General features: G+C 40.4%; 1 protein-coding gene across 1 annotated transcript in view; it reads right to left on the bottom strand.

The window, feature by feature from the left end:
* Positions 1-18,342, bottom strand: part of LOC115418545 (E3 ubiquitin-protein ligase RNF13-like) — a 61,642-nt gene that overhangs the window by 33,116 nt on the left and 10,184 nt on the right. The window contains exon 4 of the mRNA XM_030133052.1: positions 14,925-15,047. Within this exon, the coding sequence (XP_029988912.1) occupies positions 14,925-15,047 (123 nt within the window). The remainder of the gene's footprint in view (positions 1-14,924; positions 15,048-18,342) is intronic.

The following is an 18,342-nucleotide window of genomic DNA, read 5'->3' as shown; positions in this document are numbered from 1 at the left end:
CCAGTTCAGTGCAGCAGGTACGCAGCAGTGGAATAATGTGTGTGGAGTGTGAAGAGTGTGGAGATTTAACGAAATAAATGATGGTGATCAAAGTAACAGTGACTGACAGTAACGTTAACGACACAGACATATATGGATGCAGCGTTCTGTCCGTCCTCTGTGTACATTCCATCCATTTTCCAGGTGCTGGTGGATGCAAACCCTGATGGAGAATACCAGCGGGAGTACAGAGCGGTGTGGACCGCCGCCAGCAGAAGTGAAAACGAAACTTATCACTCATTTCTCTTTTCTCTTCCTGCTGAAGCTAAGCTCTTAAACCTTATCAGTGAAAACGCTGCAATATTAGTATCACATTAGTGTTACCTCTGTCGCCTCCATGTTTGTTATTACTGACTTTCTTCTTCTTCTCATTAAACTTTACTCTTCTTCGTGGTATTTGTCCAGTATGGTTAATTCAGAGCGGCGCCCCCTGGTGGATTAATTGAGAAACGCTCATTCCAACACATTAAATGTCAGTAGCAGCACTTTGTTCCAGTCAGACTAATGACAACGACAATGAAGCACATTTACAAAAGGAACTAAGAACTGGAATGGGATTATTAAGTACTCGTATCAGTACTCGGTATCAGCAAGTACTCAAATGTAAGTACTCGTACTCGGTCTGGAAAAAAGTGGTATCGGTGCATCCCTAGAAAACAGTAGTGGTTACAGCTTGGACTGGAACTCTAACCTTAGCCTGAAAAAACAACTGAGAAGAATATTACTGAAGAACCAGCATCATTCTGTTTTCATTTTGTCTGTGTGTAAATTTGTTGGTATGAATCTATCTGATGTGGTACTTCAGTCTTTTGAGTATTTACAATTTAAGTCTTATGTCTGTATGTTGAATGTCTATGTGTCCAATAAATAATAAGTTTAAAAAAAAAAAAAAAGCACCAGCAGTATCCATAAAAGAATCAATCAAATCTTAATGATATCCATTAATGATATCTATTACCAACTGACGTTTTTTCTGAATTTAGACATTTCATTAACTACACTGTCAAAGAAGAATATGCCAAAACTATATATATATGTGTGTGTGTGTGTGTATGTATTTACAGATAGTACAGATCAGGCACATAGTAGAGGAACTTGTTCACATATCCTTGATTCCAGCAATCTACTACAATAAGACTTGTCAGAATGTCCCAGTATGGCTCTACAAAGGGCTATGAATCTGAAACCACAAACAGAAAAGTTTACAAGTGTTATGACATATAACCGACCTTCATTATGTCTGTTAACCGCTGATAAAATGACATTAGCTTGTTGAAAACAGCATTATCACTGATGCAGAGGTTGTACAAACAGGGCCGGTTCTAGCCTGTTATATTAGGGTGGGCTGGTTGAAACAGCAGATGGGCAACTTGGTTGGTGTGTACAGATGATAGTAATAGTGGCCTGAAGGCTCACAGTTTTGACTGCAGTCCTGGCGGCACTGAAAAGAAGTGGTTTGGGGGTTTATGTAAGTATAAGAATCCCTTTATTGATCCCCAAAGAGAAATTCAATTGTCGGGCAGCTCATCTGTGTTCATTTACTCTTTAATATAAAATAATAAAAATGATTTTAAAAGTCCATTGTGCATATTTCTCTTCATTGGATGAGCTTGGAAAATAAAAGAATGAATTCTACATACTCATAAAATAAATTATTCTCACTGTGGCCAGAATTTATATAAAAAGAAGGCAGTCTACTCTTGTTCAAACTCAGACTGAAAAGTGGCACAGATAGAACCGCACAAACAACTGAAACTGGGCCAAAAGTAAAAATAAAGAAGCAAATTATATTTTTTCATATTTCACAAACCAAAAAAGTCTGATTCAAATTCAATCTGAAAAGTGACAAATGACAAAGAGAACAACAAATCTTTCTTTTTCATCTAAAACCCTGAACTTTAGGCTCAAATGTCAGAAGAACCGTATACATATAGACCATCATGACAAAATTATTATAATAATTCATATAATTAAGTGACAGATCATTTGCCCCTCACTCAGTTTTTGTCCCTTCCTTGGGCGACGGTTGAGAGACTGTGCGTGTATGTGTGTGTGTGTGTGTGTGTGTGTGTGCGTGTGTGTTTTACTGGTGCTGTGTATGTTTTTTGGTTTTACTGGCGTTGTGTTGCCCAGTGTGTGTGTTTTATTGGCGCTGCTTTAGTCAGTGTGTGCGTACATAACATGATATGAGTGGCCGCCAAACTGGGCCAGTTGCTCTGCAGGAGCCCAGAGACGATGCTCAGCCCAAGAGCACATCAACAAGCCACAGATACAGTGAAACTCCGATAGAGAGAATCATGGTATTAAACAGAAACTCCAACAGGTGCAAAAGAGACCAAGGAGGGACATTTATCTCCCCGCAGCCCAGAAACGGACTGTGAGGTGCTGTACGATCGAATGAAGCGCTCAGGAAATGCAAAACAGTAATGACAACCAATCACTGACCGAATAGGGCGGGCTGTAGGCTGTCCATCCAATCACAAATAAGAGCCAATAGTAGTGTAGTCTGTTATGTTTTTCTATTGGATAAACATTTTCCCTTGACTTTAGATTGTGTGGGCAAGATGGACATTTAGGTGGGCTTAGCCCACCCCTGCCCATGCCTACCACCAGCCTCGTGTACAAATGTGACTGATTTGACTCTTTGATAAAACCAGTGGACAGAGCTGACAGTAGGAGCTGCAATGACACAGTGGTCCGACTGACAGGACAGCTTTGGGTCAGGAAGGCCAAGGCAAAAAAACAGCTAATTATTCAACAGTGTTGCTTTGTTTTTCATTTTATTGGAGTAAAGCATGGACCATTCTAGTAGTCTGTCCTACATTGTACATTATGGTTTTCATTTAGTTTCCCCATTTTTTGTTAACTACAGTAAACATGAGTTTCATACATAGTGTCAGGACTTTTTTCTACTTTCTGTCAAACTAGTCCAGTCCTGCAGTAGACCATGGCACAGCAGGTCTGGGTGTGTTTTCTGTAGGGGCTGCTCTGGCTGCAGACTGTGTAGACGTCGGTGTATGTTGCGGTCTGTCTGCCTGGGATCTGCAGAGGAATTCGACCTCTGCTGCTGGCTCAGCCCTGTGTTTGCCTGGGCACAGATAAGGACATTCAGAGCATTCCTGAGACACACCAGAGGGAGGAAATAAGAGAGGCCAAGGCAGCGAAAACAAGGCAATAGGAGATGGAAAACCTCTGGAAACAACAAGAAACGTACAGTATAGATATGTATGCATGTGTGTATGGGTTTGTGTATGTGTGTGTGTGTGTACTAACATCCTACCACCTTTTTCTCTGTCCTGTAACTGCCCCCATTAAAACTACAGCAGTCATCAGTGAAAACATATCTGTGCAGTTCCTGTTGTTGTCTATGACATTAATGTTCACATACCTTCTTAGAAGAGGTGTTGTGGCAGAAAAAGTGCAGGTGACAATATTTGAGACTAAAAATGACAGCAGCGCTCTAGTGCTTCAGTCAGTCCCCATAGATCGTCCTGTTCATGTGATACAAACATCCCATTTCACCCCAGTGTCTACAAACCTACTACAGCTCAGAGTCTCTCCACTAACCAGTCAAAGTACAGTTGTACTACTGGTGCTTTAAACCAGTTGGTAGGTCTTATTTGTGCACTGCTGCAGAAATACACTGACCTGTGCTTTTCATCGTAGGTTGGCCTTTGGTTCATTTTGGAGCAGCGTCATAAAACTGACCTGTTCCCGTGGTTTGGTGTTCATGGACAATATTCAACACTTTTATACGTCAACATGCAACTATTGTGAAGCTCCCTGGAAAAGTGGAGTCCTTTTCAAAGACAACTTGACATACTTAAAACAATGTGAATTGGTTCCAGAAAGTTCTATTCATTCCATTTCTACCTTCCAAGTTCCATTTCATCCACACTGTTTTAAGCAATTCATATACTGAATGATTTAATGTTAAAATATAACTACTGTAAGTAATTAAAATAGGATCGATGTCCCTGTACCTCACCTGCATCTGTGTGTGTGTGTGTGTGTCTGTCTGTTTCTATGAACACACACTCAAAGTGCGTACATTGGATCCATTTTTCATTCATTCTCTCTCTGGTGGTGGTAAACTACATCTGTCCTGGGGCAGACTGACAGAAGCATGGCTGACAGTCTGTACCGACGGCCCCTCCCACCACCACCAAACATTCATACACCAGTGTGAGTAGCAGCACTGGAGGAGGAGGGTGAGGTGTCTGGCCCAAGGACACGACAGCACATGACTGGGACAGAGCGGGATTCAAACTGCCAACCCTTTGGTTACTGGACGACCCACTCTACCTCCTGAGCCACAGCCGCCTCTTCTCACTACCCTAACCCCTACCCCCTAGCCCCTAACCCCTCTTCCACTCACCTCTTCAACTGAACCTCTTGTGCTTTCTTACCTACCTCTGTCTAAGTGTAATGTACTTTAACATATTTCCTTCACTCTCTTTGTCCTCATTATCCTTGTACCACACTAACACTAACTGCCCCCTCCCCACTAAATGCCCCCCCCCCCCCCCCCCACACACACACACACACACCCACACACACCGTTCCTGAGTTTCTAATGAATGCTACACTTAGAGCTGGGTTTTGGTTTCAAGGTCCAGACGACTGATTAGATAAAGAATTCAATAAAACTGCAAACGTCAGCAGAACACACCCACTGATAACACTGCACAGGTGAAGTATACAGAAGGAGTACGTTGGGTTTACAACCATGAAAGTGTTCAAACTGACGCAGTCCAGCCCATACTGAGAGGAAACAGGTACCAAACATCTGTGCAGGCTTTTGAAGTCAGAGACATTTAGGAAGGACCAACAGAGGAAGTCTGATCTGCATTAACATCTACGACTGTGTTTTATTGGCCTGTATGTGTTTGGAAGAATCATTTTATTCATGCATAACTAATTACAGTTAATATTATAATCACAGTTCTAGCTCTAAAGAAAAGCCTAAAATCACAAATAATAATCTTTTACTGTGTTTTTGTTGTGCTGAATAAGAAAGACTGCATAAAATATAAAAAAAATTCAACAAAATAAGCCTTAAGTCGACTACAGGTGGGCTGGTGTTTTATTGCATCTTTTATGGTATTTCAATCCTCTTGTATTAATCTTTTTTTTTTACAGTATTTGTGTTGTTACCACATATCTATGAATTTTGTCTTGTTACAGTCTTTTATGAATGAAAATACATAACTTTAACTCTGCCTTCAAACTGGAAAAAATGTAGAGACATTTTTGTGATAATTACCAACAGACTGATACAAAGTAGAGGTGGGAATCTACACTTTCCACACAAACTCGCTTTGATTAGTTAGTTAACGATCCTCAACAATTCAACAACCCACACTGTGGACCCATGTCAGAACACGAAACCTTCAAATGTGAAGATGAACTGGCTTCACAATTCAGGTATGATGTCTGCATCACCATGTATCTGAGATGGAAACTGTCCACACCTCTACAACAGAGTCTGTATTTGCATGTGTGTGCGTGTGTGTGTGTGTGTGTCTATTTGCATGTGTGTGTCATACAGGTCAAAAGGCCTCAGGAACAGGCAGTTTGTTGCCATAACAAATTAACAACAGACATGGAAACCACTCATAAAAATGACACAGTCACAGCCTCTCTCCCTCTCTCTCTTTCTTTCTCTCACTCTCTCCCCCTCCTTCTCTCTCTTTCTCCCTCGTCATCCGTCCAGTCAGCCATAGTCATACCCTGTCATAAGACTGACTGACTGAGCAGGAAGCACAGTTCATTGTCTGGATAAAGACCGGGCCTTGTGTGTGTGTGTGTGTGTGTGTGTGTGTGTGCATGTGTGTGTGTGTGTGTGTGTGTGTGTGTGTGTGTGTACTGGGAGCTCTGAGGTCACACAACAACCAAAAAACTCACTCATTGTTTGGACTGATCATCCTGCTGAAGGGAAAACACAGATTGTTAACCTCAGAGCAGAAGTCATGGTCAGTGAAGGGGTTTTTTCACTCTGGGTATTTGGAGCCGTACCGTATCGGGAAATGTTCACACCTTTCCCGCAAATGTTGCGTTCAGAAGCACATACTGCAGCCTGTGCCCGAGTATGAGCGGGTGTTACAGGGCCTAAACAGTCGGTGGTGGTGTGGAAGGAATTCTATAGCTATCCAACAAACATGGAAGTGACAAACCTTTACGTCATCAACCGAGTGATTGTTCTGGCAATACTTTTTTAGGCCCAAGCCGAGTAAAGCCGGCGCAGGGCCTACTGAGTCTGCAGTGGGCGCATGGGGACGAAATCGCCAGTGATGCGGTCGCCTTTCGCCACTGTCTCCACTCTCACACATATTCATATTCACGGTAGTGAGACCTTTAAGAACATGTACATGACATGTGCACAAACCACACATTTACATCTGCTTGGAATGAATATGAGTCAATAGGACACGCCCAGTCAGGGTCAGTCACGTGTGTGTAAGTGCACGACACGAGACACTGGAGCCCACGGAGACGTGGGGGACCTGGAGAGCTTTCAAATAAAGCCAAATGTGTGGTTGCCACAAAAACAGCCATATTGTTCTTGCTCAGATTATTATTATTATTATTATTATTTTTTTTTGCTTTATTTTTCTTTCTCCTACCCTTTGAGCTCAAACTTGACCCCCTGAACATTTACGAAAACTCACCAAATTTTGCCCAAAATTCAGAAGTCAACAACATTTAATTTACATATAAGTTTCGTAGATGTCCGTAAAGAAATGCCACGACAGCGCCCCCTTGAAAAGTGGAAATACATTACACAAATGGGACCTTGTCCAGTGTAAAGTTTGTCGTAGAGCCACGAAAATCGGTACGCAGAGTCATCATCAGGAGACAAACAAAAAATATTATTATGGTCACGCCCCTAAACCAACCGCAAGTCAGAATTTTAGCTGCATAGCACCCCCTACATATTTACTTATACAAAAATTTTTTAGTCTGTGTGTCCTTTAGTAGGACTGTGAAGTCCCTCCTCCATTTCCATCAGGTGTTTAATTTGTCAGCTTGGCTCTGAACTGAGATGTGAGTACAGGAACACTGTTGGCTGATTCACTCAGACCACAGTAGAACTACTGCTCAGTGACTGGAGGGGATCTGAAGATTATTCAGGACTTCAGTTTGTTGGACAACAAGGGAAAACAGAACAAATATTTAAATACAGCATACTCTGTAAGTGACACTGAGTGGTAAATGTGGGACAGAAGAGAAGACCCAAAGGACCCTCTTAAACCCTGGTCTGTCCTGGGGACTTCCCTGAACCACTGTGTCCATCTACACCTGGACATGCTGCTCAGTTTGTCTCCTATTTCAAAATCATGCAGTAGGTGGAATTAGTTTGAGAAGGGGGTGAAAATCACATTTAAAACAGTGAGAAGTGATGTGGTGACAGATAGAGGGCAGTAGAGACCAAAGCAGTGTGTGTGTCAGAGGAAGACAAGTGGGAGGAGACAAACGTGGACTCACAGTTTGACTGAGTCTGAGTACATGTTGCATAAGCAGGACATTATGTCTCAACATATGGACATGAGTGTGTGTGCGTGTGTGTGTGGGTGTGTGTACCAGATTAGGATAGGTTTCACTTCTTATTTAATGCTGAATTGTTGAATCCTATTAATAGTCTGTTTTTGTCCGTTTTTTTTAGGGGTGAGAACCCAAAGGTTCAGATACAGTATTCTGGAATCCAAACATGGTAACATTCTGTTGAAAAATGTATTCACAAAACTATCAATGATGTGTCATTAATCATAAAGTACAGATAAATATTCCTGCAGATCCATCATACAGTTTTATTTATTTATTATAACAATAGATTTATGCTTAAAGTAAATGGATGAAAACTACAGAGACGAGGTTCAGCCCAAACCATGAACAGAAGCATCCCACTGCCCTTCTGTTGGGTTAACATTTAAATAAGTCTAATGTGTTTGAGTTGGACTGACTGAGCAGGTTTACAGACGTGTACAGGTATGAACTCATACCTAATCTTTATGTGGATCTGGTCAGTACATCTGCTTTTCTTTGACTCCTCAAATGTAGCATTTTTCAGCATTAGTGTTATTTTCAGCATCAGTCAGTTTAGTTTCAGTTGGTTACACCATGGTCATTTGTCTCGTACTGAGTTTTGACTGAGTTGAATCATGTGATTGGAGGGCAGTAGGGACAGGATGGGATGGGGTGGGTGGGGGTCTGAGGCATCAGCTCCACTCAAACTCCTGTGCTCTTACTCTGGACTGATGTCAGCACACAGGAGACAAGGGGAGAGGTGACTTTCCCAATTCGACTACACAACAGACCATTATAAATCCATTTAATGAAGGTGGCCTCAGTCAGTGTTTTCCACGTGTGTCATTTTTGTCTCACAGAAGATGACTCCTCTGTGTGTATGTTAGGGGGGTGTCATCGAAGGCACCTGATGATTGGATTTGATTACGATTCAGGTTGTTACAATTCAATTAATGATTATTACGATTATAACGATTTTCAGTGCATCTTTATACTTTTAAACGACATATTTGTCAGTATCTATAAACTTAAGTAATCAAACAAATATGCCTCCATTATCTTTTATTTGTGTCAAACCACTGAATGATCTGACAGATTTTCCATCAGGGAACCAAAAGGACAAAGGCAGCAGTGGCAGATACAGCAAAAGCTGCTCTTTGTCACAAATACAGATTTACAGTTACCTGCAAAACATTTACTGGATCAAAAGCAAAACTTTTAAAAATATATACCTATTAACAGAACAAAAAAACCTGTGGTGGAAAGACATCCACATTTTTTTTAGGAAAACAAATAAAGTGTCTTTAGAAATAAATAAGACTTATTTCAATCCAAAGTAGTTTTCACAGATTTCTGTACTAGTCTAATAATAAATAAATAAATAATTATTATAATTATAATTATAATTTTAGGTTTGTGTCCCTTCCAAAGCTTCTCATGAACCCACTCAAACTCTCAGACCCTCCACACACACACACACACACACACACCCCACACACACACACACACACACACACACACACCCCACACACACACACACACACACACACACACACACCCACACACACACACACGCTTCTGTAGAAAACAGCTGATTCAGTCTGAACCAACACAAGCACTATTTTATTCAGTCAGAATAAATGATATCCAAACTAAATCCTCCATGAGCAGCAGAAATCCAACAACAAACAAAATATTCCGCTATCTACAACCAAAGGTCTCATTGTACAGTTCAGGAACTGCTTTCTGGGTAAAATACTTTGGGTTCAGAAGTTTGTATCTGCGCTCCAGCGTCTGCATCAGAGCACAACAACTGCTTCCAAACACTAGCTTTTAAACCTGTTGGGTGAATGTGACGCTCTGGAACTGTATCCAAACAGTTACAGTTGGTTTGACTGTGTTCCTCTGGTCTGTTCTTTAAGGCGTCTGGGCAACATGCACCACTTTTATTTTCTTGCCGCTCTGTGGTTGTGTTCCTGTCATTTAGTAATTATGAAAAATAATTACCTCCGCCAAGGAGGTTATGTTTTGCCAGGGTTTGTTTGTTTGTTTGTTTGTCTGTCTGTTTGTTTGTCTGTCCGTTAGTGTGCAACATAACTCAAAAAGTTATGGACAGATTTGGATGAAATTTTCAGGGTTTGTTGGAAATGGGATAAGGAAGAAATGATTAAATTTTGGTGGTGATTGGGGGTGGGGGGGCCCACGGGGGGGGGGGCCACTGATCAGCCTTGGCGGAGGTCTGCGCTCTCCGAGTGCTTCTAGTTGTTGATGTTATCGTGTCGTCATGTGTCGCATCACAATGAATCTAATAATCGATGTATTGACACAGCCCTAGTGTTAACACCAATAAAAGGACTCAGACTGGACCACTGAACTGCCTTCTGTACAGTGTTTACAGCATTTGTATAGCGGTGATTCTAGCCCAGGATTTGAACCAGTACAGATGTTCATGTATCACAGGTACATGTATGACATCCACAACATCACAAAAGGACACTGGATTGTATTAGACGTATAAACAGATTAAAAACAACCATATTACAGATGGAATACCTCAGAGAAATCATACGTAGATCAGGAAGACTGGTGTGTGTGCGTGTGTGTGTATCTGTGTATATGTGTGGCTGACACACAACTATGTGAAGTGCAGACTGGTTAGACTCCAGCCCAGGGAACACCTCACTGCCCTGACTGACAAAAGAGTGTGTGTGTGTGTGTGTGTGTGTGTACGTGTGTGTGCGTGTGTGTGTGTGTGTGTGAGGCAGTATGACCTTATAAGGCCAGATGTCTGAACCAGAGCCACAACACAGAGGGGAAAAACTGAGAACGTGAACAGACGGAACAGACAATATATTATATATATGGGCCTGGTCAAAAGGAGGTATACATGTGTGGTAAAAAAAAATGTTAATTGTCCCCTCAATAACCTATTATAACTTTTTGTTCCTTTAAGCAAATTTTGTCTAGTTTTTGGTTTTGAAAAATTCCTGTTGACATAAAGTTCCATTTGTGTACAGACGGGCAGATCTGCTCAGTGAAAACACATCTGGGAACTGCAAGTTCCAGCAAATTGCACAGACTGTAAACTTTGTTAATGTATGATAAAAGAATAACATCGAGGTACTCAGTTTAATTATGTACAGTTACTAGTATGCAGTGGACAGCACTTGTGCCTCACAGCAAGAAGGTCCTGGGTTTGATTCCAACACCAGTCGTGGGTTCTCTCTGGGTACTCTGGCTCCTCCCACCATCCAAACACATGCACTGATAGGTTCATGGGTTCATCTAAATCACCCATAGGTGTGAGTGTGACAGTGGTTGTTTGTCTCTATATGTTCAGTCCTGTGATGAACTGGAGACATGTCCAGGGTGAACCGCGCCTTCACCCATAAGTAGCTAGGATAGGCTCCGCCCCCTGACCCTAGTGAGGATAAAGGTTCAAGGTTCACTTTATTGTCATTACATGTAGTGTATACATGAAACAAAATCAGTACTCATGTCCAGCAATGTACATTGCAAAATCCTATAAATGAATCCTATATTAAAGTGGGTTCAGAAGAAGAATGAATGAAGGAAGGAACACTTATCTCTTATATTAGCTTTGTTGTATATAATACAGTTGCAATTGGAAACATAAGTGTTTTCTTCAAACTAAACAGTGCTTTTCAGACTATGGTCTGTTTGGATCTGTTACTCAGTGGGCGTTACTTTCTTTTGCCTCTAATGAAATTTTAATTACAACAGATTTTTGCTCCAACACTAAATGGTGTTATAGAAACACATATTAATTAACATACTTAATTGTATTTTATGTGAAGTTTTGTTGGGAACAGGGCATTTTAGTCATTTGCGTAAGGAAAAAAAAAACTGATGAGACTTTTTTTCATCTATTACCGGCCTTATTTTGCCATTTTTTCCACAAATATACTGAACAACAAAAGAAATGCAAGTTTTGGTCGTTAATTTAGGCAAGAGTTCAGCTGTCCTGTTGAGCTGTCAACTGAGATACACATTAAAATAAGTGAGTTGTAACCGTTGGAGCGTGTGTTTGCACGCAAACATGGCCATGAGTGGTGTTGAGCACATGTACAAAGTATCAGAGGTGCGGTACGTTTTGAGTGATATGGTAGTGGGAGCAACAAATGGGAGTGGCAATTCCCTTGTTTATCCGGGGGCTATAAAAAGAAATGGTAAGATTCAAAAGTTACTGCATTACCACGATGCCTCGCCTTAACGATAATCTGAGAGAACGCGCCATTGGTATGCTTGATGCTGGTTTAACGGCTCGCATCAAGCATACCAATGGCGTGTTCTCTCAGATTATCGTTAAGGCATTATCGACAGCTGAACTCTTGCCTAAATTAACGACCAAAACTTGCGTTTCTTTTGTTGTTCAGTATATATCATTTAAGTAAATCATCATTCTTGCCATATCAACAACAACAATAAATGCCAGGTCATTATGTCTTAAAACATGTTTTTTGATACTAAGTGACAGTTGAATAAACCAGATGGTTATTTGTGGTTTTAAATAATAAAGATAAAAGATATATTAGGACAAAAACAACATCAGAATCACTGGACAAAAATGACAGAACAAGATGAGAACACAAGACCAACGCATAAGACCAGGGTTATTGACCTGTCAGGACACAGGCCTCGACAGGCAGGCGTCCTGGTCCTGTCAGAGGAGGACAGAAACAAGACAGACGGCCAAAATACAATAACCCTAACCCTACTGTTCACCATTTGGTTCTAGTGGGAATCATTTCAATGTGACACAAAACTATGGGTTAGTTGGTAGCACAATCTTCATTTATATAAAACCAAGGTATGGCCAGAAAACAACAAAAACTAGTGGTTCCAGGCACAACAAGCTCCGCCCCTCACATATTGTAGCTTATTTTGGCATCGATCCAGCTGATGTCATCATGTCTATGCATGTGCTGATGTCAGCATAGGCATAGACAACATAGACAGCATAGACAGAGACAGCATAGACACATTTAATCCCTTATAGGTAAATGGGGGGAAAAAAAAAGATTAAAAAAAAAAATTTGTAAAAAATGTTTAAACTTTGACCTACTTTTCCCAAAATGTAATCACATCTATTCTGGGTCACTAGTAATCTATAAACCCAATTAGGTCTGAATTCGACCAATAGTTTTGCTGCTAAAGTGTAAACAAACAAACAAACCAAACCAAAAACAATACCCCTTGCCCCCCCTCACCTTTTTTTAAGGGGGGGGGGGCAGAATTCATAATCATTGCTTCATAATGTCACCTTTATCTCTGCTTTTTCAGTGAGTTTTCAAACTAGAGAAATAATACTGTTACTGTTATCTGTTTAGTGTTAGTTTTACACCAAAGGCTGGTTGTGTTGACCTTTCGTAATTATAACAGTTACTGTGGCTGATTTTATGTGTTACTTTCATTAAAATGTTGAGAATGTAGTGAAGCACCAGTATGAGAGTGATAGTCCGGCTAACAGGCCACAGCCTTACCACCATTTGGCCCATGGGAGAATAGAGTTGAACAGCCCTGGACCAGACCAACAACTTCTAAAACCACCGGCAGTAGGAACATTAAAAACTAACAAAACACACAGATGGAAAAGGAGGCAGACAAAGATGCTGAGGAGCTGCATGCTTTCAACTTTCACCCCATTACTCATCAATGCTCTCATTCTCTGAATCCCACCTCTGTCCTTCCCCGTCTGCCTCCCCCCTTTTCTATCTGACATGTTCTGTTCTCTGTCTTTGCATCCACAATATGATGATTCTGCTGAGTTGAAGAACAAGTCTTCAGTACATTACTCTTTATTTTGGTAATACAGTGAAAAAACAGAGTGGACAAACTGAAGTGCTTTACTGACACAAACCCTCTGTGGGAACCAACAGTGGGTGCCATGTTACCACTGTAATTAACACCAGAATTAAACGAGGCTTACGCTGTAGGGTGCCAACAGCAACAGTATATCCCCGAAATCCCCCCAATCCTCTTTTATATAATAAAGCAAATAAACCACACAGTGTACAAAAGATACCAACGTCATTTAGGATCATCGATATGAACCCAGTTTGAGCTTGATTTTCCTACTATATCTATTAATAAGGTCCAAAAAAATAGATTTTTCAACAGAAGCTCCCCCAGTCATTTGGAAAAAATATACCCCTGGTGTCCAAATATGACATCATGTAAACTCAAGGTAGTGTCATGAAGACAGAGAACTGTTAGACATTGGATCTGAACTTAGTTTGAGCTCCATGGACCTGACAGTGTCAGAATAATGAACCCATTTAACCCTAAACTCCACCTGGTGAATGAAAATGAGCCCATATGAACACTGGATGGTAGAACACGGACATCTGGAAGACCATCAATATGAACCACATTTGATCTGAATCCACCTATTATTGATGATTTATGTCCAAAAAACTGATGTTCAACTACAGCGCCCCCATGTGGATGACTGATAATACTGATAGAAGCTGAAATCCATAGGGTTCTCCCACTAGGGGTCCACAATGGTGGTTATCAAGAAATCCAACCAAATCTGTCCAAGTTATCGACAAAACACCAAGGAGAACCAGGGGCAGCACATCCAGTGGATCTAGCAGCGGTGTTTCGGGTAAAACCATTATATCCCTGAAACTCCATTTCAAGGATATAATTACTGCAAACACTTGTGCAAAATTTAGATTCACACAGCTCAGATCACAAATTCTAAGTTGTAATCAAAGGGCAGTCTTAATGTGTTGGCTTTAAGGTATGTGGCCACAGTTCAGCCTCTGCAGGAGAAACTATACAATTAAATGTATTAAAGCCCTCAGCATTCAAACCTAGATCACATATAAATACATTAGAATGACAAATATCTAAAAAAAAAATGAGAGAAGACAGTTCAACAGGGATCAGCTCTCTCCATCCTTCTACCATTATTCTGACTTTGAAACACTGAACCAAAAGTTTCAACTTCCCATTCAAGATCAGCAGAAATAGAAAAATAAAAAGGACACAGTAAAATAACAGAATATGCATAACTGATCATACTGGAAATAGTGTTTTTGTACCAAAACCAGATGATCTGAGGATCTCAGTGGAACAAACTCACCTTCTGACTCATTCAACACATCTGCACCTCACGTGTCCTTGTAGTTTTGACAACAAACCACCAGGTTAGTCCTATAACTGAGTCTGTTTAACGTCAGATGTTGTGAAAAATGGAAACAGTTGCATATTTAAAAAAAAAAAAAATTATGAGATGGTCAGAAGCTATAAAAATACAAATAAATCACAGTTGTCATGTGGATGTTGTGTTGAGGTTAACACAGAGGTCACACTGTTAGTAACTGTACCTTGATGTCAAAGTTGCAGTCAAAACGTTTGATGAGGACGATGAAAGCGCCCGTCAGGTTGTCCCTCGGAGGAGGCTCAATAGGTTCACATGCATTCTCTGGACGAGCACCAATCAGGAAGCCCTGTGGGGTGACATCATTGGATATTAGAGGGGTAAAAAACATGTCTGTGTTGTGGATGCTGACAAAAACATGAATGAGTAAAGGAAGTCTGTGGAGAACAAGGCTGTGAAAGAGGACAGTGTTGTAGGTGTTGGTCCGGTCTCCACAGACTGGACCATTCACTGAACACAACATGAAGCTCATCACTGACAAACATCTGTACTATGGTATCAAGGTTTCAGCTCCAAAAACACTCTTCTGCTTTGTTGTGTTTTTGGACAGAACTGTCAGAGTTTAATATCAAATGTAGATGTGTACCAAATGGACCAATGGACCAAAACTGGCAGAACACAACTAGAACCTCCATACCTTTCATAATCAAATGTTCCAGTGTAGTGAACCTCCTCAGTGTCCTGAGGACTCTGCCCAAAGGATCCATGAAGTTCTATCTAATCTAAAAACACTTTCAGCATCAAACTTTTAAACTCAAATCAAATTTTATTCATATAGAGTCAAATCATAAGAAGTTATCTCATCACCCTTTAGATTCTGAGCTGGTCTAAACCAGACCAGACCAGACACCTGGAGGAGACCCTGACTCTGGAGGATGGTCATCTGCCTTGACAATTTAAAGGAGGTTAAAGAGAGAGAGGGGGGGGAGAGGGAGTGGTAGAAAGAGAGAGCGAGACAGAGAGAGGGAGAGAGAGAGAGAGAGAGAGGGATGGGGGGGGGGAAGATGGGGGACACATGGACGCACAGCAAACTGAAATATAACTGTTATAAACTAGTGTGATGGACTGTTTCCTTATTCAGTTTCCTAAAGGAAACTTGTATAAGATAAACAGTATGTGTCCAAGAACCAAACCTTGAGGAACTCCATAACTAACTGTAGTGCACTGAGAGGATTCATTATTAATATGAACAAACTGAAAACAATCTGTGACACGATAGTGCAGTGGATAGGACTAGTGCCTCAGATAGAAGGTTCTGGGTTCAATTCCAACACCAACACATGCTATCCACTGGGGTTCATGGGTTCATCTAAATCACCCATAGGTTTGAATGTGACAGTGACTGTCTCTATATGTCAGTCCTGTGATGGATAGGCTCCACCCCCATGACCCTAGTGAGGATAAAGCAGATTCAGATAATGAATGAATGAATGAAAACCATCTGTTAGATCACATTTAAACCACATTAATGCGATACTTTGGCTGGACATCTAACCTGGCAGAGTTAATAAAAAAAAAATGAATAAATAAATCACATCACAGAGTTTGAAGCACTGAAATTAAAATCAGACCTTGAAAACACAACAGTGAAATTCAAGTATTTTCAAGGATTTCAAGGACCCATATGAACCCTGTTTACTGGTCCGGCCCACTTGAGATCCCACTGGGCTGTATGTGGCCCCTGAACTCAAAGGAGTCTGACAGCCCTGGTGTAGAGTGTAAAGTTAAACATACAGTGTCTGAAATGTTCTGTATATTGATGTAAATCAGTGGATTAGTGTCAGTGTTGCTGAACCTTACTGACTCACATTTGTCTCAATCTGTACCGTACAACATTATTTAAACATCTACTTAGTCAAACTGTTCCAATGTGATTACGAGCTCTGAGTTACCATCTGTCATATGTGAATGCAGGGTCAGACTGTGCAGTTTCGGTTACTGTCACAGGTCCATGGGGTGGAGGAGCTGCCTCTGTCAGCTCTGAGTGGCGCCTCCACTGCAGCAGAAACACACTGAGGAACAACACCAGTGTGCCTTTCACTGCTTCACAGCTGCCTTTCCAGCTTTGGAAGAACAGCAGGAGTGCCCTCTGTTGGCTGAACAGGAAATCAAAACACTTGCCTGCCACTACAGAAGAAAGGAGGAGGAGGACAAAGTGCCAAACACACACAGAAGACTGGTTTAAAACCCTGTTGGAACCCTCACACTTAACAGTGAATGTTCTGGAGTGTCCCAGTCCAATGTCAGAGCTCAGTCTCACAGACAGTTTGAGACTGAACTTGAAAAACTGTTCATGCTGGAAGCTGACAAAGCTTGAACAGTTTAGCACAGAAGAAACCTGCAGCCTCCAGATGTGTACATCTGACAGAGACCAGAGAGGAGCTTTGGTTACTGTTGAATTCTCTGAAGGTTCTCCAAGAGGAGCATTCATCAACTTAAATGAAAATGACTAGTTGTGGTGGAGTTACTGTAAGTGTCACTGAAATGGTTTAGGCAGAAAGGAAATTAATATTCTGCTTTAAGAGTTAAGATATTTTGTTGAAATATTATTACAGTTAACGTTGTTGAATATGTTTCATCTCATGCATAAGATGCGTTGTTTGTTAGAGGTGTAAGAAAATATCGGTTCTGCAATATACCGCGATATTTCATTTCACAATACTGTATCGATATTAAAAAGTACTGTATCAATATTTTTTGGTATTTATTCAAATGCAGATATTGTGGAGGTTCGTTTTTGTTTTTCTTTTTTGTTTTCTTTTATTTATTACTTTTTAACACTCTTTTATTAAGTAATGTTAGTTCCTTTGTTGGGATTGCACAAAAATAATGCTATCATGTTGGTTATGAACTAATAGAATATGAACATTTGAACAGGATCTTAACCCTTTGATGTATGAATTATGAGAACCTTAGCCAAGATTTTTTTTTCCAGTGATTTTATTCCTCTTGTAATTGAATTTTTTTTATGAACCTATTTGTTATGGAGTTACAAAAATGTCCACTCAGCTGGAAACCATGCATTTAATTTTTGAAGCCAAGAAACATGTATTTAAAACACAACAGAAAATGATATGAAAACTGTACAATAAGGACATTTTTAATGCAGTTAATCTGATGTTTTCTCAAATTTGATCATACTCTAATACTAGTTATTACTCAGTTCATGGAGATAATATTTAAAAAAAAAAAAAAAAAAACTTTTTGTTTGTGAAAACTGTTAATTATAGTCTATTAACAACTACCAATTGATTTACACTCAAACATATTACTGCAGATCAGGTTTATCTGGAACAGCAAAGTTACAGTAATGGTATGAATTGCAGGGTATTATGGGATGGTGCATAAGCGTCCACTGTGTTGGCTGATATGGAACTAAAACATCAAAACCCATGAATATACAATGAGAACAGCTGTAGAACAGCTGTCCACTGTAGTGACCACTATGCATGAAAGGGTTAAACTGTAATGTCTGTAAAACATAATTTAAGGTTTAACACAGGCAACTTTTGTGATATACCATTAGATCCTGTTGTGATCAAATAAAAATATATTTAGTATTTGTGCATATTTCTGCTGTAATT

This window comes from Sphaeramia orbicularis, chromosome 4 (genome assembly GCF_902148855.1).
Source record: "Sphaeramia orbicularis chromosome 4, fSphaOr1.1, whole genome shotgun sequence".
NCBI lineage: Eukaryota > Metazoa > Chordata > Actinopteri > Kurtiformes > Apogonidae > Sphaeramia > Sphaeramia orbicularis.
The sequence above is the reverse complement of the archived record's forward strand: the minus strand, read 5'-3'. Positions and strand labels throughout refer to the sequence as shown.